The sequence below is a fragment of the Scyliorhinus canicula genome, chromosome 15, assembly GCF_902713615.1.
Source record: "Scyliorhinus canicula chromosome 15, sScyCan1.1, whole genome shotgun sequence".
Taxonomy (NCBI): domain Eukaryota; kingdom Metazoa; phylum Chordata; class Chondrichthyes; order Carcharhiniformes; family Scyliorhinidae; genus Scyliorhinus; species Scyliorhinus canicula.
Genome location: NC_052160.1, coordinates 137,245,549 through 137,272,078, shown reverse-complemented (window position 1 = coordinate 137,272,078; position 26,530 = coordinate 137,245,549). Strand labels below are relative to the sequence as shown.

Genomic DNA, 26,530 nt, shown 5'->3' with positions numbered 1-26,530 from the left:
TCCTGTCAGACCCATGCAGAAACCCTGGCTGTATTTCGTCAGAAGCTGTTTCTCAGCTTGTTCCAGCTCCCCCATTGTTCTCAATCAAGTCTGCACTGCTTTAAAGACTGTTAATATTTTTTAACTGATCTGCAGTGAGAGAAAACTGCTTCACTTCTGGACACAGCTTCATTCAAATCAGAACTGACCCGCCGTTTGCAAAATGCCCAGTGCCTTAGCTCCACTCAGCAATGACATCATCTTGCCAAGCTGGAATCTAATTAAGTCCACAGGGAATCCCCTTAATTAAAACAAAATTCTAGCAGCCCAAGCTTTTTATGATGGTTTGACTGCACCACTGGCTCCCAAAAGATATTTGCCTTTCAAACTAGGCTATGTGTGAAAACGTGACTGCAGCAGTCACACACTGCAGACTGCTAACGCAGAGTTTAACACTTATTGCCCCAAATACATACAATAAAATCCATCTGAAATTCCTACATTAATCACACTGGCAGCATCTGTCAAGAGAGGAGCAGAGTTAACATTGAATTGAACATGACTGTACTTCGAAACAGTGTTAGATGGTGTTATTCTGAGTTCCTTACTCACTGAACAGATACGTCACCATTGCTATATTGCACCAGATAGTGCATCCGTTCCAATGACCAGCCAATTTATAAAATTCTTTCTAAGATTTTACTTAGCATGAGAGATATGCTGTGGAAATATTATAAAATTTGTTCCCTTTAATCTTTATCTAATAATCATGAGGTTTTTCAGTAAAACGTTATTTTATTTTTCCAGTGGATGTGCCTTGTCTCTGCTGCTTTACGTTGCTGCAATACACTAAGGTCACAGTGGAAACAGGAGATTTATGTTTCAAACGTGAAGTAGTCGCATTTCCTGCAAATAATGTAATTTTTCCGTTTTCCTCAGTTACATTATCTGGGATGTGATCCGCTGGGGGCTCTTTACTCTGCTGGTGATTTGTGCTGTTTCAGTCACATGGTGTGCGGGAAAATCTAAGGTGAGCATTACGGACTTTACAAGAATCATTCTGAACGCTTTGTAAACCCTCCATCAATTATTCCAAATGCATTGACCACAGATATTGGCAGCGCCGGCCCTAGGGTTGCTGGCGCCCCGGGCAAGCTGAACTTCGGCGCCCTTACAAGTATCATTTTTAAACTTTCTCCCTCAGATGCATGTGCTGCACATTCAGTAACTTTAACCAGATGTCAGACTTTTCCCTTTTCGCGGCTGCAAAAGGACGTCTGAAGCGAACTCGTGATTGTTGGCCTCGGCGGCGGGGCAGCCCTGTGGCCCCAGCAGCAGGCCCGCTGGTTGTGTTTACCAATGCCCCCCCCCCCCCCCTCCATATGTGAACCCAAATGTAGAACCATGCTTGCTTCACTATCTCGGCAGACATCAAAGCAAATATGCGTCTTCCCTTCCCGTTGAGGACTTGATCAAAAGTCACTAAAGAAATCTCGCTGTACCAGCAATTCACAGAAATGACTGAACATTTATAAAGGGTTCCTAGCGCCCCCTAGCACATGGCGCCCCGGGCGACTGCCCGAGTTGCCGGTACCTTGAGCCGGCCCTGGATATTGGGAAGAAAATCTTGCATTGATGTAAACTGTGGTATTTTTTAAAGGATACTTTTGGAGACCACGAAGGTGAAAACAAATAAGAGCTTTATTGGAAAGGTGTTGTCACACAGGCTGCTAGAATCGACTGACGGTTAGCCCGTCCAAACTGTTGATAATGTCATCCATACGTCACGTGGTTGACCTAGGAACAATCATCAATGGACCAAACCTACAACAGAGGTTTCTGCAATGAAACACAATACAAGATTAACAATCAAAACTTACAAAGTGAACAATTAACAAATGCAACAGCCAATAAGTTAAATGTTTTGGAGGACATGGATTTCTGTGTGGTTGTTGGCAAGTCCCGGGCATCTGTGTTTTTATGTTGGCTGCAACCTCTGGTGTTCTTGGTGTCGTTTCGACGTCCTCCGTAAGTGTCTCAACCAGAGATGATGTTGTGTTTGCAAGTTGACACTGTTGGTGTCTGTAACTGGGGTATTGACACCAACAGTTGTTTCTGGTACTGTCAGGTTTTCAGGAATGTCTCGGTCTACACTTGGCACAGTTTGTTGCAGACTCTGCCTCTGGCAAACTAGTTCTAGTTGCTAAAAATTGGTCAGCATTTCCTCTCCACCAAAAATCATCCTGAGTTTGAACGGTGTGGGAGACCGGTTGTGTCTGTGCTAATACGATGCCAGGTATCCGCTTCTCACTGGGGTATAGTTCCTTGCAATACTTCTTGACCTTCATAAAAACATGGCTTCGTTCAAGTCCAGTTTCCAGCCTCTTTAGTTGTTGCCCAAGGCTGTCGATCTGTGTTTACGTTGTGCCCACTGCCCCTCCAGTCTCCATACCAGGGCCTCCTTTACTTGAACCTTGTGGTACAGCCTCTGTGGTACCTTCTCCAGATTGTGGCCTGCCTCCGTCCGACCCGACCTCTCTCCCCTCAAGGTTTCATTCTCGCTGCGTTTTAGGTCACGTGTCCAGATTGCAACTTCTAACCTCTCCAGCTAAAGCTGTTGTTGCTGAGGATTTCCAAAAGGGTTCTTGCCCTTTCAGAACATTTCATATTTAGCCTTGAGGATTGGATGCTGGGCCAATTAAACTTAGGTAAGGATATCAAAGGATATGGATTGGTGAGCAGAAATAGGAGTGGAATAACAGATAAACCCAATCTTATCCAATTGAAAGGTGCAAGAGTCTCGAGGGGATGAATGAGCTACTCCTGTTGCTATGGTTATGTGTAACTATCCTTTATAGAACCCTTCCATCGTGTAATCCAGGGGTGGGCAAACTACGGCCCGCGGGCCGCATGCGGCCCGCCAAAGGTATTTCTGCGGCCCACCAAGTCATTAAAAAAAAAAAAAAAAATTTTTTTTTAAAATTTCTTTTTTTTTTTTTTAAATTTTTTTTTAAGGTTAATGCGGGGGGGCTGTTGGGTTACTTACTGGTATAGGGTGGATACGTTGACTTGAGTAGGGTGATCATTGCTCGGCACAACGTCGAGGGCCGAAGGCCTGTTCTGTGCTGTTCTATGTTCTATATGAGGCGCCCAGAATCATAACCGGGTGAATTAATTATTTTACTTAATATACTATGCGGCCCTTTGTGAATTGTGAATTTCTGAATGTGGCCCTTGCACGGAAAAGTTTGCCCACCCCTGGTGTAATCCAATCTTATTAAATTGTCGATACAAGAAAAAGGAAGGAAATGGGAAAGGTTAAAAAACAGCGACAGGGCTGATTGTTTTTGGACAAGAACACAAGGGGACCTAGACTTTTGCAGACTGCATCAAGAGGCTGAGACCCAATAGTATTGTTAACATAGAACAGTACAGCACAGAACAGGCCCTTCGGCCCTCGATGTTGTGCCGAGCAATGATCACCCTACTCAAACCCACGTATCCACCCTGTACCCCTATTTACTAACACAGACGTAACAACGTATTTCTCCAGTCAACTGTCCAGAATCACAGCTGCAGGGAAACATTAGTTACCTGTGAGAAAATAAAGTTCCATGTTTTCCAGAAGGACACAAATGAGAGATTTTCCCAGCACACATGCAATGGGGGGACAGAGTGATCCTGAAACTGCTCCACTTCTTCAGAAGCTTTGTCTCAATTTGTTGCCATTTGCAGAATTCTGTTCAAAACTGAAATGTCAATTGATTCATCGTTCTCATTCTCAATGATTCTGATGTTTGTCTTTTCCAGCCACTCAATGATTCCGGTTCTCACAGCTTATCCAATGTGGGGAAATGACGATTCTGGGCTTGCATCGACATTGATGGAATTTTGCCTCCTGATCAAAGATTCATTACTCATCCAGTTTTGAACATTTGAACAATTTTCTTTAAGCTTGTTTATTAAGGTTGTACATATTAGCAAACAACATGCACAATGGCACAGTGGTTATCACTGCTGCCTCACGGCGCCTGGAACCCGGGTTCAATTCCAGCCTTGCCTGTCTCTGCAGAGTCTGCACGCTCTCCCCGTGTCTGCGTGGGTTTCTTCCGGGTGCCCCGGTTTCCCCCACAGTCCAAAGGTGTGCAGGTTAGGTGGATTGACCATGCTAAATTGCCCCTCAGTGGTTAGCTGGGGTTAGTGATAGGGCGGGGGAGTGGGCCCAGGTAGGGTGGATCTTTCGGAGGTTCGGTACAAACCTGATGGGCCGAATGGCGTCCTTCTGCAAAACAATTACAAAAGTTAGACCGCCATAAGCAAAGAAAGGAAATGCCCCAACGACAGGAGAACAACATGATAACTGGCTGGATATAATCATTGGACATAGCTAGGTCTCTCTGTAGCCCAACCAAAGACCAAGAGAGAAACAGGATGAGGCCATGAAAAGATGGAAAATGGTGCGCACGTTCCCACACTGCGCCTGCTCACAATTACCGCGGGAGTTCAGGATAAATTATCTGCGCCATGTTCGATCACGCACCAATATGTTTCTCCCTCAACTCGAGCAGCAACAAGAACATCAATGACAAAGAACAAAGAAAAGTACGGCACAGGAACAGGCCCTTCGGCCCTCCAAGCCTGCGCCGACCATGCTGCAGGTCTCAACTAAAATCTTCTGCACTTCCGGGGTCCGTATCCCTCTATTCCCAGCCTATGACACATCACAGCCTCCTCTCCTCGGATAGCAAACCCGTCTGCCCACATGCAGGAACCATCACGGAATCTTTGTACCTACCCTTACAAACAAAAACAAAGAAAATACCTGGAATCCCCAGTTCTACGGGGTGTTACATTCACACCACACAACACATCAGGATAGTAACCAAAGAACCAAAGTTGTCTCATCCCCAGGCTGTGGTGCACCGAAAAGGCCAAAGCCAGTCTCTCAGCATGTCCCTAATAAGTGCTTTAGAGACGGGACATCTCAAGCCCCCGGGGGCAACAGGATTTTAGCCACATCACCTAACTTGAGTCATGTGAGAGTACCTTTAAGAAATGCGTGTTTATCAATGGGTGTGTACATAAATATCTGGAGTGAGAGTTTCTTTAAGAAACGGGTGTTTACTACTGCAGTGATGTCAGAGTGGGTGGAGCTGGGCTGTCTATCAGCTACTTTCATTTTGAGCAGGCTTCAGGGTGTGTTTTAGTTTCGATTTCAGTGTTGGAGCTGAAGCCAGACCAAGCAGGTGTACTGCTGTTCTCTCTGCCATCAAAAGACTATCTCTTGATCATTTGGTGAATTCAGAATTATAAATGTTCTCAGTAGTGAATGTAAACCTGATGTGCTTCTGTTCAAAGGTGTTTCTTCTGTCTTCTGGATGTTGTTTGGGAAGTTACTTAGTGTTGTAGTCTTTGGGGGTTGTATTTGAATTGATGGTTGCTAAGATGTTCACTGTATGCTTTAAAAAGTTTAACTTGAGTTCACAGAATAAACATTGTTTTGCTTTAAAAAATACTTTTCCATTTCTGCTGTACCACACCTGTAGAGTGGGCTGTGTGCTCCCCATACCACAATCTATTCAAAGTTGTGGGTCAGGTGAACTCCATGATATACTTTGGGGTTCTCTAGGTCTTTAATAACAATTTGGGATCTTCTACCATTTGCTCTGGTGCCAGAATGTGTGGAGGTAATGGAAGGGAGGCGAGATTAACATAGAGCTACATCTCTATTGTTGCATCCATACCTCGAGAGGAGCCACTAAACAGCAGAGTTACCTGACAGGGAGAGTGATTGATAGGCACAAGCCAGATAACGGACCACCGATATAAATATTTGTAAGACAACATGCACGTGCCTTTGCACTGATTGAATATTATAATTCAGTAAGTGTTCACTTGTAATTGGTTAATTGCTCTCACATGCTATGAATGATGTAAACCTAATTGATAGTCATTATTGTAAATAGATTACTAATGGCAAATGATTGTTATTTGCAAATTTCTTGTGACTGAATCTGAAGTATAACTGCCTGTACAATCCTTCAATCAGTGCTCTCTAGCTTGGAATGCCATCTGCCTATCCTATAGCTTGCAATAAAGGCCTTGTTTGTGACTCCAAGAGGATTTGTCCGTTTTCTCATGAGCGGGAGAGTGAAGTACGCTGTAGCCGAATAGTCGTGTAATTTCCCATTGGATTTTCCATTGACGCCGCCAGGAAACTTACTGGCGGGATTGTGCTGACGGCAGGAACGGAGAATCCCAACGACCTGAGAATCCCAGCCCTGATTTTCTTATTGGTTTTAATGGTTGAAAAGATTGTTTTTTTATAGAATGCAACAAGAATTCCGCCATAAATGAACAGAAACTCGGTTTAAGCACAATTCATTAACTCCTTAAATAAGTTAATGGTTGGTAATCAATGTAAAAAAAAAAAGACTTGGGCCTGGAATCTCCGTTCCTGAGAGTCTGGGCTGAATTCTCCGATTCTGCGGCTATGCCCGCAGGATCCGTCTGGTCTTACGACCAAAATGTTGGCGCCGGCCCCCGCACCGGTCCTCCACCCGGTGTGGGGCCAGCAACCGCGCCAGATAAAGCCCCGGCTCTACCTGCGGATACGGCTGCAGAATGACCGGGTCCGTGGCCTCGCATGCGCACGGCGGCTGCCTGTGGCGGCCGCGCCGTACAATATGGCAACAGCCGCGCGCGGACTCGGCCTGCCAAAAGCTGACCCTGTAACCCCTCCCTCGCCCCATCGGACCACCCCCAACAGTCCTCCCAGCTCCCTCCAAAGCCCCCCCCTGCCAGCGGAACGGCTCCCCCCCGCTCCCCCGCCCCGACTGAATCAGTCCAGATGCGGCGCCAGTTTTGCTGTCGTGAAAGTCCACGAATCCTGCCCACTGGCATCCTATTAACCAGCTGGACACTGGATTCTCCCCCACTCCACAAATCTCCGGTCCTCTGGGCCTGGATTCGTGTAGGTGTGGATTAGTGACGGTGTGGCCTCGGCACAGCGAGCCTCGCGCCTGCCAAAGTGGTAAATCTTCAAGGTGGGTGACCCAAAGGTCCATTGGAGGCCCCCTCCCCCATAATGCAAATCCTGAAAACCTCACCCCCACCAGACCCCCCTCCACACACCCACAAGACCCCCCATGAGAGACCGCCCCATAACCGAGACCCCTGCCTGGAATCCAGAGGGCAGTCCAGACAGAGAGAGTAATTGCTTTATAACTCACCTGTGCCCTACGCCCTCTGCCTCAGACAAAGCAGCAGCTGTTTATTCCTGGAAAGTGAAAATCACGGGTTGGATTCTCCATTTGGGAGACTATGTACTGACGCCGGCGTGGGAACTGTAGCCTTTTACACCCAAAAGGATGTCGCAAAACCTCCACCGATCCTCTGGTGGAGGGTTAGCAGGCATGTAGCGTAGTGCCACCGGCTTTAGCTGCGGATACGGCCTGTGAATAGCCGGGTTCGTGGCCGGGCACGTGCACGGTGCCGGCCTGCAGTAGATGCCGCCGTGCAACACGTTGTGCGCTCGGACTGCCAAATAATGTCCCCCTTTGGCCAGGCTCTCAACCCCCCGGAACACCCCCCACCAGTGCCCCCGCCAAAGCCACCCCTGCCCACAGAACCGCTCTCACCTGACTGTGGCAGCGCTGGACTTAGTCCTCAGGCGCCTCTCTGGGTTCCCAAAAATAAATAGCACATGCGCCCCATGTCGTTGGGAACTCGGCTCATCGGGGGCGGAGCATCGGGGAAGCACCTCAGGTAGCGTCCTGAGGCCGTCCCGACGGTGTGCGGCGTACCCCTCGGGTACATTGCTTTGAATGGGGCGGAGCATTGCATAAGCAGCGGCGCCCCCCCCCCTCTCCGATTTCAGCACCAACGGGGATTCTCAAGCCCTTCGCCGGATGCGATTTTGGTGTTGGAATCCTGAAAATGAAAATGAAAATGAAAATCGCTTATTGTCACGAGTAGGCTTCAATGAAGTTACTGTGAAAAGCCCCTAGTCACCACATTCCGGCACCTGTCCGGTGAGGCTGGTACGGGAATCGAACCGTGCTGCTGGCCTGCTTGGTCTGCTTTAAAAGCCAGCGATTTAGCTTGGTGAGCTAAACCAGCTCCTGCCCCATATCTCTGGTGTTTAGACACCTTCATGGATTTGATCTGCAAGGCTTTCATTCAGATCATTGGGAAATTGCTTGTACAAGGCTGTGATTGACAGTTTCCACACAGCCAGCTGTCTGTGTTTGATTTCATTTCCCTTCATACTTGAATAGATCTCATGTACCTGCTGTTAATCCAACCACAATGTTTATAAACATCTAGTTAGGATGAAATTGGGATAAAATGCTGAGTTATCTTTCGGAGGATAATCAAAGTGACCTAAAAGTGTTATTACAGTCCTAATGCTCTCTTGGGAACAAATTAGGAAGTACAAAAGTAATTATACATGTTGTAGCTGCATGAAATTCTATTCCAATTAAGCAACAATCTTATAGACTCAATCCACTAAAGTTGGCACAGGTTCAAAAGGAGATTGAAAGCATGCTTAAGGATGATGTTATTGACATGAGTTTCAGTGATTGGAGCTCACCTATTGTGATGGTACCAAAACCATGTAGACTATAGAAAGGTCAATGTAGTTACTCAGATCCTATTCCTCGTTTGGAAAACTGGTGAAAAGACAGGACAATCAAATTTTATTACCAAACTCGATTACTTAAAGGATACTGGCAAGTACCTGTGTCAGACAGGGTGAAGAAGTTTTGGCTTTTGCAGTGCCAAGTGGTCTGTTTCAGTGTAACAATATGCTGTTTGAAATGAAGAATGTACCAACAACATTCCAAAGACTAACCAACAAGGTAATTTCTGGACAAAACTTTGATGGAGTGTTCTATAAAACTAATTCAATCTGGGTAAAGGTAATCATCATAGAATCCCAGTGCAAAAGGAGACCATTCAGCCCATCGAGTCTGCACCAGCCCTTGGAAAGAGCAACCCCACTTAAGATGACACCTCCACCCTATCCCCGAAACCCAGTAACCCCACATAACCTTTTGCACACTGAGGGGAAATTTAGCATGGCCAATCCACCTAACCTGCAACTCTTTGGACTGTGGCAGGAAACCTTCGCAGATACAGGGAAGACGTGCAGACTCCACACAGACAGTCACCCGAGGCTGGAATTGAACCCGGGTCCGTAGAGCTGTGAGGCAGCAGTACTAACCACTGTGCCACTGTGCCAGCCCACTATGTATGTTTATTTTCTCTTTTGTTAATAAATGTAGCAAATTAGTATTTAAAACCCCAAAATGAGATCCTGGAATTTGCAGCTCCTGCCTTCAGTAATGTGCCTTTCCGGGGTAAAATACATGAAGAAAATAGTTGTGATAGCTTGCTAAATTTCCCTTTGTGGTTTGGTTTGAACAGCACTTACAACGTGCCAGGTTGGAACAGATGGGTGTGGCACTGAGTAACTCTGCTGGCTTCTCATCCATCAATGCTGATTGGGAAAGTTGAAACCAACCTCGTGTTAGGTTACGGTTAGGTGGTGGCACAGCAGAATACTGTTGTGAGGGAGTTGCCCTGGGAGTTCACAACATTGTCTCTGAATCCCTTTAATTATTGTCGATAATCTTCCAACTTCTGCGTGTACCTGCCAAACAAGGTAATGTGAGATGACGCGATGATGTCACCCACCTAACATCACCGCCGGCCACTCCAACGGTGATCAGGACCGCCGCACACCCGCTTCCTGAGTGTTAAATTAAGATCAACGTGTAAACAATGTGTTATTCACCAGGCTCACTCACCACCAACTATGTCACGGGAAATACACAACTCAATACCATGAGGCGATGAGCACACCTATCCTCACCTGGGAACTGAATCTTCCTCCCAGTTACTCACTCACAATTTCCATACAGCCAGAGTCTTCTCTCTGAGAATTGAGAACCTTTTCTGCCTGAAATCTGCCTCACAGCCTGTTTGTGGATCTGGTGAGTAGAGTAAAGGGTATTCATCTACCGCACACCCGGGAGCTCAGATCTCCTCATCCTGACAGAATTAGTGGATGTGACCATGAGATTAAGCAACTAAACACAAAGTATTAATAAACCTTAGAGAGCATTTGAGAAATAATGCTCAAAAGGAAAAGAAAACTTGTTTTACGGAGAGGTTCATGGAATGCTGACAATGGGAGGGGGAGGGGGGGCTGTTCTAACTCACCCGACATTTAATGATAAAACTTAGCCTGGGTCGGGATTACCCATTGGTTCTGACTTTTAACACTCCTGTCTTTACGCTGACAACGCGCTCACACCCATCCTCGTGACAGAATCTCCATCACCGACTGTGAAAACTAAAGTGACAGAGGCCTCACATATATCAGGTGTTTTAATGGTGCACATTTTAACGTGACTTTTGTGAGGGCCACGATCAATCCAGCACAAGTTTGTAGAATAGAAAGAAATAACTTTATTTACAATTACATATATATAAATATATATATATATACACACAACAGCAGTAATCCCTTGCTGCTCACTCCTCTCTGCCTGGTTCCATACTGGCCAGCTTTATTTATGCAGGGACTCTGCTCATGATTTCTCCGCCTCCCTCATTGGGGAAGCTCATACTCCCAAAGGATTGTGGGGTTGCCATTGAGGGGCAGCACGGTAGCATGGCGGTTAGCATAAATGCTTCACAGCTCCAGGGTCCCAGGTTCGATTCCCGGCTGGGTCACTGTCTGTGCGGAGTCTGCACGTCCTCCCCGTGTGTGCGTGGGTTTCCTCCGGGTGCTCCGGTTTCCTCCCACAGTCCAAAGATGTGCGGGTTAGGTGGATTGGCCATGATAAATTGCCCGTAGTGTCCTAAAAAAAGTAAGGTTAAGGGGGGGGTTGTTGGGTTACGGGTATAGGGTGGATACGTGGGTTTGAGTAGGGTGATCATTGCTCGGCACAACATCGAGGGCCGAAGGGCCTGTTCTGTGCTGTACTGTTCTATTAGCCCCCAGCCAGTGGGAAGCAGGCAGGTTATAACAGTGACAGATTTCCATTCCCCTTTGCTGGGCAGGAAAGATGGCTAACGTTGTGCGGTAAGCGGTGATGCAGTGGTTTGCACTGGGACTACGGCGCTGAGGAACCGGGTTTGAAACCCGGCCCTGGGTCACTATCTGTGTGAAGTTTGCACATTCTCCCCCGTGTCTGCTTGGGTTTCACCCCCACGACCCAAAGATGTGCTGGTTCGGTGGATTGGCTGCGCTAGAACATGGAACATAGAAAAATACAGCACAGAACAGGCCCTTCGGCCCACGATGTTGTGCCGAGCCTTTGTCCTAGATCAATCATAGGTTATCATAGAATTTACAGTGCGGAAGGAGACCACCCGGCCCATCGAGTCTGCACCGGCTCTTGGAGAGCACCCTACCCGAGGTCAACACCTCCACCCTATCCCCATAACCCAGTCACCCCACCCAACACTACGGGCAATTTTGGACACTAAGGGCAATTTATCATGGCCAATCCACCTAACCTAAATTGCCCCTTAATAGGAATAAAATAATTGGGTCCTCCAAATTAAAGAAAAAACATTGTGCAGTAAGGCATGATGGTAAAGGAGGACAATGGCTAACATTAAAGAGGCTAACAGAGAAAACTGAAGCTCACTGTAAAATTGGTTTCATGGCAACAGGCAGAATGACTACTTGCAACTGGACATTTTGCTGATAACACATTGTTTTGGAACAGTGAGAGGAGGGCTCCCTCAAGACTGAGTAAGGCCTGTGTGTGTCCTGTAGGATTCTTTACTTAAATGAACTATGAACTAAAAACTAAAACCTTTTTCCATGATTTCAGCGGCCATAACCCCGGGGTCAACATTTACGAGACAAGGCCTGAGTTTGGAAAGTCACAGAGCACACCCTCCAGAGCGAGGCTGGCCCAGCTCTCTCTTCCAGGTAGTATTTTGTTAGTTTAAGTTGAGGGTCTTGAAACTAATGCAACTGTTTCAATGAGCTTGGTGAGAAAATAAAGTCTGAATTAATTCAATTATTGTTGTGAGGATTGATTTGTCTGTTTTGTCGGCTGCCGCCAGTTGAGGGCAGCAACACCCAAGCTACGGATAGTGACCTCGTCAATGCCCATTCAGTGCCCCTCAGTCTTCTTGCTCCTCCGTGGTCTAGTGCTACATCTGGTTGTGTCCTCAGGATGAATATCAGAGGTGGAGGTATCTTGTTGCTTTCTGTGTCCAGTGGCCTTTGATGCACTTGGTGGATGTCCTCTGGAGGGCCCGGAAACAGTGTCACACGTGTCACTGTGCCACCCTGTTCTGCCCTCTGCTGTTGAGATGCACCAGTGTCAGGAATCGGGTGTTCAGAAGGCTGCTACTGTCTCCTTGGTGCAATAACCCAGGATGGGCTCCAGCGCTTCCTCCTCCCTGAGGGTGTCTGTAGGGCCCTGGGTGACTCCATGGAGTGAGCTCCAGAAACCTCTGAGTCACCTGGCTCTGCCAGTCCTCTGGCTCCCTAATATCTGCCCCATATCTGGAGTTTAGAAGAATGAGAGGTGACCTCATTGAAACATATGAGATTCTGAAGGGACCTGAGACACCGACAGGGTGTTTGTTTCTCCGATTGGAGAATCTCCGAAACGAGCACAGAGTTTCAATGAGGAACCAATCATTTCGGAATGAGATGAGAAGTTTTTTCACTCAAAGGGATGTGAATCTTTCAATAGTCTCTACCCCAGGAGGCTCTGAATGCTCTATCTGTTTCCTTTCTCTCTTTCCCTTTTTCTTTCCTGTTTTGTTTTTATTTTCAAGTGCGGGTCCCCCTCCAAACTAAAACAAAGCTCTTCAACCATGATGATATTTAAGGCTGAGACAGACACACAGAGTTTTAGCCTCACAGGTAATCAAGGAATATGGGAAGAGGACAGAAAACTAGGTTTAAGGAAAATGATGAAGATTGAAAGTATTGAATGGTGGAGCAGGTTCGAGACGCAGTGTGGTCAACTCCTGTCCTTCCTTCTGTGCTCTTATTGCATCAGGGTTAGATACAGTAATTTCGTTACCCTGACTTCCTGCTACCTTCTTCCTCTTTTAAGTTCTTTGGAATCTATTTCACACAATTATTTCAATCTGAAAACGATGAGCTGGGCGACTGACGACAAGTTCTAATCTGACCTCTGCAAATAAAACGATGTGGATTCTAATTCTCCTCATCTGTTCCCTGCCCGGTGAGTAACAGCCCGAGCTGAATATTCAGATCATCAGCATTAGTTAAATTCTAGTCTACAGTTTACTCAACAGAGATGTTAGAATACTTGGAAACATGAAAAAGTACAAGAAACTAGGTAGAGGTAAATGAATGACATTTGTGTGAAGTCGTGTCCATTTTAACGGGAATTTTGCAACACCAAAATATTTATTAATTTATTAACAAACAAAGAAAATTACAGCAGAGGAACAGGCCCTTTGGTCCTCCCAGCCTGTGCCGATCCAGATCCTTTATCTAAACCTGTTGCCTATTTTCCAAGGTCTACTTCTCTCTGTTCCCCATCCGTTCATATATCTGTCCAGATGCATCTTAAATGATGCTATCGTACCCGCCTCTACCACCTCCGCTGGCAAAGCATTCCAGGCACCCACCACCCTCTGCATAAAAAACTTTCCACGCACATCTCCCTTAAACTTTTCCCCTCTCACCTTGAAATCGTGACCCCTTGTATTATCTGTGAATAGAAAATTAAAAGACAATTTAGATAGTTAAAAAGCTACACGTGGAAGAAACAAAACACAAAGGAAATCTGTTTAAATCATGTAAAATGTGATTCTTCTTAATATAATCTAATGTCCAATATAATGATGCTAAAAACTGTGCTGCTAGTGATCTCTACAACAGAACATGGCCGGGATTCTCTGATTCGGCTTATCCCCGGCTACCCCTCCCGGACAGAGCAGAGAATGTGAAACTCAGCCAAAACCCCATTCACTCTAGCGGAATCGGAGAATCCCGCCGGTATCAATCCCAGAGAATCCTGGCCCATGTCACGAGTTTCCAGTTATTTTGGTTGTTTAAAGTATTCGATATAAATGAGGCTCTGTGAGACACGGGTAGATTGTTCATCTATATTTCCCTCCCAACGGGGAACGATTTTATTCACATTCTTTTACAAGAAACAACTCTCTTTTTATGTTTCACTCTAACTCTATATAATCCTGGAAAATGAGACGGCCGTGGAATCTTTGATCAACGCTACCACTACTGATGAATCTATGTTCTATCTCGCAATGTTAAACTCAGTATCACACTACTCTGAATCAGGACTCTATTAATTCCATTTAATCAAAACTCCAAATAGAAATCGATGCCTTTAATTTACCAATTTTATGCAAAATATTTGATGTGCTTCTGTACACTTAAGTGACGTGTGCATCTGTCTGTGACAATCTTCCTCTTTCAATACTCCCTTTTTCTGACCTGAAGTCCCTTCCATTCAACTTCTTACATTTTTCCTAAATATTTTCCCTTCCTGCATCTCTCTCTGTCTCTTTACCTTGTTTCAGTGTTAGCTCTTTCCCCACCTGTTCAGTTCCTCAGCCAGCAGGGTGATTGGTCTAATAACCGTTCCAGTAAATTCCCCAGCCTCTGGGCTCAATTCTCCGTGGGATGAGGCTGCAATTGAGAACTGCGATCGGGCGGAGAATCACACATCAGCTGAAGGTATAGAACTGCTCAGATTACCCCCAGAGGCAGGCGAATCAGATGCTTCACGCTGCAGCCATCGAAGATGGCCACCTGCAAAGGACCATGGGAATTATGGCCAACCCAGGTCTCAGACAGATACACAGCCTATGTGCACCTGAAACACAGGTAACCAGGCCTGATCGAAAACCCTGCTCGTTTGCATTTTAATGGCCCATTTTCCCAGGACAATAGAACTCCAATCAAGCAACCGGTACAGCCACAGATTGATCGACGCTACTCCCCTTATTCAGAAAGCCCAACTGCCAAAGTCAATGACCGCTAAGGACCCACCCAGCCACCAAGGCACCCGCCCCTTTATTGGCCAAAATCGAAGACACTGATCAGAGCCCTGTCGAATGATTAGGTCCAAGGTTAAGGACCACCCCAAAGAGCGCAAAATCCCAGAGAGATAAAAGAGAGCACAGCCAAGTGTTCTGTCTCTTTTGGATCCGGCCTGTGCCAACCCAATTGCAGCAGGAACAGCCAGCCAAGTTCAAGACCAACGATTGCTACCTGACAGATGAGCCCAGCAGAGACAGAGCCACATTCTTTGAACCAGCCAAGTGAAATCCAGATAAAGGCCTTATCCATTTGCACAGTGCCGGTCGCCCTGAAGTTAAGTATCGGTAATTGTAGCTGATAGGTGTAGTTTAACTCGCAGTAGATATTTGTGTTTGCATGTCGAGGTAACTCTTGTGTATGTAAATAAACCATCTTTTGAACTAGCTAACTGGTTGTGTGGTCATTTGATCGTTATAACAGAAGGCTTGTGGTTCACCAACATTATTTATAGAGCAACAACGCCAACATCTTTCACGTGGAGAATTTGTTTTTCCACTAAATGGCTACAAATTTTGCTCTGGATCATGACCCCAGGGCCGACAGGATTCGCACTAACTTCACACCAACGTCTTTCACGTGGGATATTTGGATTTTCACCAAGTATCCCAATCGCATCCCCAGGGCCGACAGGATTCGCACCAATTCTCACATCAATATTAACAGAGCCACATTTTGGGGAACTTCCACCTTCTGTATCTAAATATATACAGCATTCATAACAAAATGGAAGAATTGTTATTGAAGATAAAAATATAATATCTGTGACCTGTTAGCCATTGCCGACATGGTTGCAAAGTGGCCAAGGTTGGGACTTGACTATTGAGGGATATTTGACATTTTGAAGGGACAGGAAGCTAAGAAAAGGTGGTGGGGTCGCTCGTTTAATCAACAATCTCATTAACAGAGGGGTGAGATATTACCTTCGCTCAAAAGAACAACGTATAGAATCAGTACTGGGAGAGTTGAAAAACAGAAAAGGGAAGAGGTAAATTGATTGAGTAGCTTCTGAGCCTCTGAACAATAGTTAGACTGCAGGACAGACAGCACAGGAAGAAATAAATGGAGCGTGTAAGAGATGTACCACAACAATCATCAGTGGCTTCATCTACATTTGGATTGGGTGAATCAGATTGACAAAGATAACCTGAAAAGTGAGTTCTGGATGATTTCAAGAGCAGTATATTCTAGAGCCAACCAGAGAGAAAGGTATTCTAGACCCGGGAATGTACAATGAGACAGGATTAATCAATAACCTTATATTAATAGAGCCTCCAGGTAAAAGTGATCATAACATGTAGAACGTCATATTCAGTTTGAAGGGCGAAGTTTGGGTCTCAGACTCGTGTCTTATATAAGACAGTAAGGGGTCTGTACTCTCACCCACCTTCTCACCCAAATTAAATGCCCCCTACCACCAAAGTTGCCACAGGGCAGGACACAATATTCCACACATGGTTCCCAAGGTCTGAAAGTACAGCATCTTCAGGTCCGTTCCTTAATGTCAGCCACCATTTTCCTCTCTGAGTGGAATTTGAATCTCCATCAGAGGGGAGTGAGGGCGGGAGGGACATCAGGGGAGAGGGTTTACAGGGGAGTTGTGGTGATGGAGGGTTGGAAACACAGGCAGGGGTGTGGCTATCAGCGAGCCCCCTGCTTCCCAATACCAGGTTCACCGTTCAGACCCTGAGTGCCTTTCCGTGAAGGAATGTCACCCTCACCCGCAGCCCACAACCACACACAGGGGTTTGCTTGTTGAGTCCCTAACTGGTGAGTCCCCCATCGACTGGGTTCATGCCAGCGGTGGCAGGATGAGGCCATTAAGTGGGCATTAATTGGCCCACAATTGGTGGCATGGTGGCAAGGCTGTCTCCCAGCTTCTCTACCCACAATTTAATCAGGAGTGGAGGGGCTGAGGTGGCAGTGTCCACACTTACCAACTTCCCAACCAATTAAATGCCCCTACCACCAAACGTGCCCTGGAGAGGACACGAGATTCCATCCAAGAGGGGTGATTTTGAGCCCACGTTGGCCGTCAGTGAGGATGGAGGCGGAAAATCCGGCGAGAATCGGAAAATGCTATTCTCTCCGGCAAGATCACAATTTCCGGTTTTCCAGCCCCCTCGCCGGCACCGTAATGGGATATCTGCTGCGGAACGCCGGGAACCTCTTTATAATCATTAAAATATCATTAGCGACTCCACCCTCCGAGACGTCCTCACTCACTGAATATTCACTGGTCTCCGGCGAGACGTCGCGCCGGCGTGATTAACAACAGCTGCAACGGTTCGAGAACCTGCCGGCCTGACCTCTGACCTCACCTCCGAAGGGAATATTGGAGATGAGTGCTCAGTTCGCCATGGCGTTCTGGGTGCCAATGCAGAGGGGGCTGTGGCGAGGACGCGGGGGGACCCAGATAGGCTCACCTTGGGGTGGGTGGGGTTCAGCCTCAGGACCTCAGGAGTTAGGGTCACTCGCAGGTCTTCACTACCCTTCATGTCTGGGAGCCTCTGGATTTAAAGGGGTCCGGCGGCTGGTGTGCTGGCATCGATTGCCGCGCCCTCCTTGCTGGGTCTGTGGCGATATCACCGCTGAGGGATTGCCCCTCCAGAGTGGCAGCTGGAAGGGGGGTAGGAGTGGGTGAATCCATAGGGGCAGCACTGAGGGTGGCTGTGAGGTCCCTGGTGGGATTCCATTGGAGGCCAGGCTACAGGGGCAAAGTGGGCTCTCTGAGAATGGGTCTGTTCTGGACTCATGGGGTCTGATGACAATCACACAGAGGGGAGGGTGACTGCAGGTAGTGTGAACTCATACAGTCAGGCAGCACTGTGAAGCCAGGGGGCGAGAGCTGTATGGAGGATCACAATCCAGTACTGGTGATGAAAGTCAAGCTGTCAGGGATTAGTTTCTGGGTGGCTGGTTGTTCCTGTTCAAAGACTTGTTTAATTCACAGCCCAAGTGAGTTGGATGAATGAGGTGACCTCTAAGGATGAGGTTGATATGCTAATTGCGCCAACATGACAACCCAAGCAATGAGCCTCTATTTTTCGCACCCCCACAAAGCCCACCCACCTTCTCTCTGAGCCACCCATCACAGCCCAACTCCGAGGCCTCCAACCCCACCCCAACCAGAATCCAAACCCAACCCGACACCCGGCCTTCTGCAAACCAACCCCAATCCACCCCGTGTGGTACAGACGCGGGCCAATTTGGTCCTGCGCCGTCCTCCCACTGTTCCTTAATTGAAGACAAGCCTGTCAATCAGTCAGTGACATTGCACACATGCAACAGAGTTGAACATCACAGTACACAACAGAACCCTGATTTCCATGAACCCCTCTAACTACCAACGCCCAATTCTTGCTGTTGGATCAAGAAAGTTAAAACACCCCAAAAGTTTCACAAGTTAATCATTGACTGTGAAATTCTCTGTCACATCCTGAGGCTGTGATAAGTCACGATATTGATGTTTGTTTTCATCAAAAACATGAAGGAATTTTCCTGGATTAGAAGGTGAACTGGAGAGATTCCTCTGTACACATTAGTAACTTCTGTTAAAATGTACCTGTTTGTATTTAACAATTCTTCTTTGTTCAATTTCTGAAACGGTGTCTCTTCAGTTTCAGGTGCATTATCGGCAGAAAAGAAAGTAACAGGAATTGTGGGAAGAGCGATCACAATAAATTGTCACTATGATGGAGCGTACCGGGAAAAGGTGAAATATTGGTGCGATGGTGTGAATATTAGGTGCTCCATTTTGGTAAAATCAGATGATTCAGGTGGACGGAGAGGGAGAATGTCGATCAGAGACAACAAGGCAGAAAGAATGTTTGTTGTTACTGTGGAGGATCTTCGTTCAGAAGATACAGGATGGTACAGCTGTGGAATTAAAAAACCTGGATTGGATATATTATTTGGAGTTGAGCTACAAATATCTGAAGGTACGTTTCTTGGTGATTTTCTTTGTTAATCTTGACTGAAATGTCTGATCAATATTTACTCCAGGAGGAAACACAACGGGTGGAATTGAAGGGAAACATTTTGAAGTTTATTTGTGGCAAGTTGTAAGACCATAAGACAGAGGAGCAGAATTAGGCCATTCAGCCCATCGAATCTGCTCCACCAGTCAATCATGGCTGATCATAACCCCCCTCCCTTATTAATCGACAACCTATCTATCTGTCTTAAAGACACTCAGTGCCTTGACCTCCACAGCCTTCTGCAGCAAAGAGTTCCACAGATTCACCACCTCTGGCTGAAGAAATTCCACCTCATCTCTGTTTTAAATGATTGTTTCTTCAGTCTGAGGCTGTGCCCTTGGGTTCTAGTTTTTCCTACAGGTGGAAACACCCTCTCCACATTCACTAAACTCTAAACGAGTACAGACCCAGAGTCCTCAATCACTCCTCATACGACAAGATCTTCATTCCAAGTGTCATTCTTGTGAACCTCCCCTGGACCCTTTCCAAGGCCAACACATCCTTCCTTAGATACGGGGCCCAAAACTGCTCACAATACTCCAAATGGGGTCTGACCAGAGCCTTACACAGCCTCAGAAGTACATCCCTGCTCCTGTATTCTAGCCCTCTTGACAAGAATGCTAACATTGCATTTGTCTTCCTAACTGCTGACTGAACCGAATAACAATAATAATAATTTAAGGCAATAATAAAATAAGGCAAATGCAATGTTAGCATTCATGTTGAGAGGGCTAGAATACAGGAGCAGGGATATACTTCTGCACCTTAACCTGAAGAGAATCTTGAACAAGAATTCCAAAGTCCCTTTGTGCTTCTGATTTCTTAAGCATCTCCCCATTTAGAAAATAATCTGTGCCTAAATTCCTCCTTTCAAAGTGAATAACCTCACACTTTTCCACATTGTTTTGCAGGGAATTTCCTGATGGCTCTGTGAGCGAGTTGCCCACCGCTACCATAACAACACTGAGGATGTGATTTTACTAAAAGGGAACAAAGTCCCATAGGGAGCGTGTTTAGCCGAGTGTTTCCCGGCTCTCGCAGTGCCGACAAACACATGGCTATAAACCGCCAATCGCTTTTTAATAAAGGGCGTCAGTGGGAAATGAGCGGCCGAGGTCGCACACAGTCCTGTTTTGTGCCCTAACGGTGTCGCAATTCCCCCCCCCCCCCCCCCCCCCCCCCCCCCCCCCCCCCCACCACCCTTCCAGGCTGGCACCCAGATAGCACTGCCAGGGTCCAAGCTGGAACTGCCAGGGTGCCAGTCTGGCAGTGCCAAGGTGCTTGGGTGGCACCAGCAGTGCCAGGGTGCCACCCAGCCAAAAAGGCATGCATCTCGGGGCCTCCAAGCCCCTGGGAGACCCACCCGCGTGCCGTTCTGTCTAGTCCCCACTTGCAGGGATAGGGTTTTTTTTCAAAAAATACACTTTATTCATAAAATCTATAATCAACATTCCGAATTGTGTTGACTGTACATTTCCATCAAAGTCACACATTCACTTGACTTTCTTCCATTCAATTGGGATGGCATTACACACATATTAATCTTTACGTTACAATTCTTTCTTAAATATTAACATCGTCATGATTCTTTTATACATTGAAGTGTTAATGACCCAGACCGAGGGGTTTTACACTGTTACCAACCCCTCGGTGTACATTTGCTGGTAAGACCTTACACAGTGGCCTTTCCCCATTGCGCCTTGGCGGCAGCTGCCCCAAGCTTGAGTGCGTCCCTCAGCACGTAGTCCTGGACCTTGGAATGTGCCAGTCTGCAACACTCGGTCGAGGACAATTCTTTGCACTGGAAGATCATCAAGTTTCGGGCAGACCAAATAACGTCTTTCACCGAGTTGATGACCTTCCAGCAGCAGTTGATGTTTCTCTCAGTGCGTGTCCCTGGAAACAGTCCATGGAGCACAGAGTCCTGAGTCACAGAGCTGCTCGGGATGAACCTGGACAAATACCACTGCATCTGTCTCCGGGGACAAGTTTTTTTTTCAAAAAGTATACTTTATTCATAAAATCTAGAATAAACATTACAGAGACAAGGCCTCCAGAACCGCCATGTCAGTGAAGGTGTGGCATGGGATAGCCGTACAACCCGCATCGCGGAAGAAGGTGGCAGAGGCGCCATAGTGTGCACGGTCAACGTTTATTTTTAAAAACACATGTCCCATCCTCCTCCATCCCCCGAAGGTGCCGCCCCACTATCCCCATCACTACCAACCCCTCCCCACCCCTTCCCCTCGCTAATCTCCTGCCCCCTCCCCCATTGTCCTTTATCCACCCCCAGTTCCCTCTCAGCAATCCGTGATCGGCTTTGCCTTCTGTGCCCTACCATTATATCTAAGTGTGTCACCAGGATGCACATCAGAGGTGGAGGCAGCCTCCTGCTTCCCACGCCCTGTGGCCTTCGATGCCCCTGACGCTCATCCTCTGGGGGCCCTGTGGCCAGAGGGCCTCAGGGCACTAGCCTGTGACACAAGCCCTGTCCTGGGTGCTGACCCCTGGATGTGCCGTTGCCTAGAGAGTAGGTCTTGGGGGGGGGGGTGGGGGGGGGGGGGAGAACGGAGGCTAGTGGCCGCTGTCGCCACTCCATCGGGTGGCTCTGGATTGGCACCTAGCTCCCTCTCCTCCCAGTCGGTGTCCGTAGGGCCCTGGGGTTCACCCCGGGATGGAGGGGAAGCTGGATAAGCCCCGGCTGCCACTGCACCATCTGGCTCTGCCAGCTCTGGTGGCTCCCCAATGCCTGCAGCACAGTGTTGGCGCCCAGAGTGATGCTCCTCAGTGACTGGGCGACGCTCTGGAGCATCTCGGCTATGCCCACCTGAGACGGGATCATGCTGCCCAGGCGCTCTGCCTGTCCTGGGATCCAACAGACTTCGGGCTGCTGTTTCGCCTGGGGTTTCCTGACCCCACCTGATGTGCTTCAGCAGGATTGTGGTGCTCACCAGAATGTGCCCCAGAAGCCTGTCGACTACATTCTCCCTCCAGGGTGTGTGTCTCTGTGCTGGTGGAGGATGGGGATGACAGCTGTGCCAAGAATACTGTGGTGTCCGGCCCCCTGTCGCCCGTCTGGGCCTCTCCCACCTGTTGTGGGCCAGCTTCTCCTGCGGGGACAGAGAGGGTTTTGTGAGCAACACGCATCTTTGATTGCGGGAGGTGCTCAATGGGGGGGCTTGTTGGAGGAGGGATGGGCCATATGGGGGGGATGGAGAGTAAGGGTGCATGTGGAGTATGAAGGCATGAGGACTGGGGCGTATGGGGGGACAGTTGTTAGGGGGTAGTGGGAGTAGGGGGTGGCGTAGGCAGCACAGCTGGCCCTGGGTGGGCCGGGGCATGGAACGGATCTGGGCGGGGGCACTGCCAGGTACATTCCAGCGGGGAGGCTGCCTACCCACCCGTGCGGCCCGGTGGTGGTCGTTGACCTTCTTGCGGCTCTGGATGCCAGTTCTCAACACGCTCCCTGAGCTTACGGCCACTACCACCTCATCCCAGGCGGTACTGGCTGCCCTGTGGCTGGCTCTCCTCGACCCTCGGGGGAACAGGACATCCCTCCTGGCCTCCACCGCACCCAGAAATCTGCCCAGGTCGGCTTCTCCAAAGCGTGTGGCTGGTCTCCGTGAAGCACCGGCTGTGAGCTGAGTGGGGTCGGCTGTGCAGGAGCGGTTTGAGTGGGGGGGCTAGCCAGTGTGGTCCCAGGGAAATTAGCCAGCGAATGATGATTTATGGCGTTAATCCCACGGGGCCTCGATAAGTGGACCAATGGACGTTTTATACCGGTGACGGCCTCACCGGACCGAGCCTCGGGAAACGCGCGGCTTTTCCCGCTCGCTGTCACAGAGCTGGTGAAATCTCGCCCCTGAAATTGTTTTCAGCACTGGGGAGCTGACCTCAGAGATCGTGCCGCCATTTTGAAAGGATGTTCTAAGTGTGGTTGTTGGATCCGATCCCACCCATGGACAATGTCACACCCCACACATGTAAACATTACCCCCTCCCCCCTCCCTGAGTGAAGACACCCCACTTTGGGAGCCCTGGGGGCCCCTTCTCTTCAGTTCCCCCCCACCCCCTTACGGGCCCCTTCCCTCCAGGATCCCTACCTGTCACCCCCACAAACCTCCTAAAGGTCCTTATGGACTGTCCTGCACCTTCAAAGAGCCCCTCCACCCACCTTTCATGGGCATGGCCCCCCCCCCCCCCTCAGGCACCGTCCCTTGGCAGTGCCACTCTAGCACCCGGGCACCCTTGCACTGACACACTGGAATCCTGGACATGCTGCTGCCAGGGTGACAGTGACAAGGTGCCAGCTGGATAGTGCAAAGTGTCCATGTTCCAGGGGGAAGGCTAGGGGGGGGGGGCAGCCTGCACTTGCCTCCCACTCAGGGGCCCCGGGAGACCCCCGGGTGCCGTTCCACCTGGTCTATGTTTGTATAGACCAGTACTGAACGGGGCCTGGCTGCAATCTCACTGGGGAGGCTGGTAGATCCCGAAGGTTTAGAACCTACGTAGGTGTGCGCCATTTGGTCACACCCCTTTTGGCGGGATTCTGACGCCTCGTGGGGCTGGGGTATAATCCTGCAAGGCGTAAAGGCTGCCAGGAAGCCGACGGAAGGCCTCTCCCAGCATCTCCAGGGATCCACGCAGAGAGTGCAACGCAGCCGGAGATCACACCCGACAGGTCCGATATCCCGAGTCTCCACTGCAGTGCAGAGTCTGGCAGGTAGGGGGCAGAGGCCGGGGATTCGACCTGTGTTACACAAACCCAATTCCTGGCCTGTCCAACATTCTGACCAAGGATTTCAGATATTTTCAGATAAACAATTCCTTTAACTATCAGGTGTTGGACCAAATATCACATGAGCTGCTCATCCACCTTTCTGTCTCTGCCTGGTATTGTTCAGGTCTTGCTGCATTTGAACAGGGACTGCTTCAGCATCTGTGCAGTCGCGAATGGTGCTGAAAATTGTGAAATCATCAGGGAACATCCTCACTTCTGACCTTATTTTGGAAGGATAGTCATTGATGAAGCAGCTGAAGATAGTTGGGTCTCGAATACTTATCTGTAATTGCCCTTAAAAAGATGGTGGGAGGGCAGCAAGGTGGTGCAGTGGTTAGCACTGCTGCCTCATGGGTCTGGGGTCCCAGGTTCGACCCCAGCTCTGGGTCACTGTCCGTGTGGAGTTTGCACATTCTCCCTGATTGGCGGGCGTTTCGCCGCCACAACACAAAAGAGATGTGCAGGTTAGGTGGATTGGCCATGCTAAATTGCCCCTTAATTGGAAAAAATGAATCGGGTACTTTTGTTATGCTTGAAAAGATGGCGGGGAGCTGTCTTCATGAACCAGTGCAGTGCACATGGTGATGCTGCTTCCACTGTGCTGTTAGGGAGGAAGTCTCAGGATTCTAACCCAGTTGTAGTGAAGTCGGGGTGATGTATGATTTGTAGGGTGCAGTGTTCACATGCATCTGCTGCCCTTGAACTCCTAAATTGCACAGGTCCCGAGTTTGGACGATGCAATTGAAGAAGTTTAACTGAATTGTCACAGTGCATCCTATAGATGATAGACAATCCTATTGATAGTACACAATCCTATAGATGGTACACAATGCAGAGATTGTACACAATCCTATAGATGGTACACAATCCTATAGATAGCACACAATCCTATAAATGGTACACAATCCTGTACATGGTACACAATCTTACAGACGGTACACAATGCAGAGATTGTAGGTTGTAGAGGGGGAGGGAGTGAAATTTTAATTTGGTGTTTGAGGTGCTGATCAAGCGGGTTGCTTTATCCTTGATGGTGCCAAGCTTCTTGAGTGTTGGACCCGTGATGAGGGCTGGGATACAGTAGGTAGCAGTGCCGATTGGGGCCCCCTTTCAGGATGGGACATGTCATTGACAAGCGGCAGGAGTATGGAATACCGTCGCTGAGCGGACCGCGCGGTGCAGGGAAACACACGGCTTGGGGGGGGGGCCAGAGAATCCCCCCCTGAAGCTTTGATACAATGGCCATAGTTCAGACTACAGGAGGATGGAGAGATACAGAGAGGTGGATGTGCTGGTCAGATTCCAAAACACAGGCCCTGGTTGAGATACAGGACTGGTGAAATTCACAGGGTATTTTATATTTAGACGGTCCGACAGTATCTAAATGTTTATTTCTTTCCCACAGAATCCGTCTCTGTTCCTGTGTTGAGATTTCTATCCCCGCCAAAAGTCTCATGTTCTGGGGGCTCAGTGTCCGTCTCCTGTGAGTCTCTCCGGGGCTCCCTCCCCATTCAGTACACATGGACTGAAAAGACCCCGTCTGGAGATTCAAGCATCTCCGACACAAATAAACTGGATCTCCGTTGTCAATCCTTCAAACAGCAACAGCATCAATATTACTGCACAGCCTCAAATAATCAGGGGGAACAATCCAGTCAAATGGTGAATGTGTCGGTCATCAGCCTTTCAGAGCAGAACTGCAGTTATGTGGCGAAAATCAGCAGCAATGGTAAGTGTTACTGTAAACAATTGAACTTTTAATTAATGTTGATCCAAACTGGTCGCAGGTTAAGTTTCGTCAGTCATTCTGAATTTGGGGAGTTGACCAAATTCACTTCATTTGGTTTGTCAGCCGTTCTAAACAACGTCATTGATTTGCATTTTTCACATAAAATGGTCAGAAATATTCCCCAAAACAAGTAGGAACATTGTAGAAATTCCAATTATCCCATAAATTAAAACAGAATCTGATTGGATATTGTGTATATTATTGTTCTCCTCATTTAAGGAAGAGTGGCAAATGCATTGGAAATGGTTCAGGGAAGGTTTACTAGATTAATACCTGGACAGGGAAGGTCGTTTCATGAGGACAGGTTGGGAAGGCTAGGCTTGTGTGACTGGAGTTGAGAAGACTAAGAGATGACTTGATAGAAACATTTAAGATCCTGAGGGGCATTGACAGGATGGATGTGGAAAGGATGTTCCTCTTGTGGGAGAATCTAGAACTGGGGTCACTGTTTTAGAATAAGGGGTCATCCATTTAAAATGGAGGTGAGGCAAAATTACTTCCATTTTAAACAAAAAAATAGCCCACCAGCCCTCACCACCTCATAGCTAGGGCACAGCACTACCTCTGCCCTATCCATGACTGACTAGGTCAACCTGTGCTTGACAGTTGGACAGTTCTTTGACATCTTGACAGTTCCAATGCATTTGTACGTAAAAAGTGTATCACCATTTTCAATTTTAACAATTCCAGAGGATTCCCAATCTCTCGCAAAGGTGTCACAGAACATTATCCAAGGGGTACCTTACCATTCCATAGGATATATCTGGATTGTAGTCTGTCATGTGAGAGTACCTTAAATAAATTGGTGTTTATCAAATAGCTGCAGTGATGTCAGTGTGTGTGGAGCTGGGCTGTCTGTCTGCTTTTACTTTCGTTTTTGAGCTGGCAGCTACAGTGTGTGTTAGTTTCATTTT

At 47.9% G+C, this 26,530-nt stretch overlaps 1 protein-coding gene across 1 annotated transcript in view; it reads left to right on the top strand.

The window, feature by feature from the left end:
• Positions 1–26,530, top strand: part of LOC119978462 (Fc receptor-like protein 5) — a 64,666-nt gene that overhangs the window by 26,579 nt on the left and 11,557 nt on the right. The window contains exons 4-5 of the mRNA XM_038820118.1: positions 18,688–19,008; positions 25,233–25,556. Coding sequence (XP_038676046.1) covers positions 18,688–19,008; positions 25,233–25,556 — 645 coding nt within the window. The remainder of the gene's footprint in view (positions 1–18,687; positions 19,009–25,232; positions 25,557–26,530) is intronic.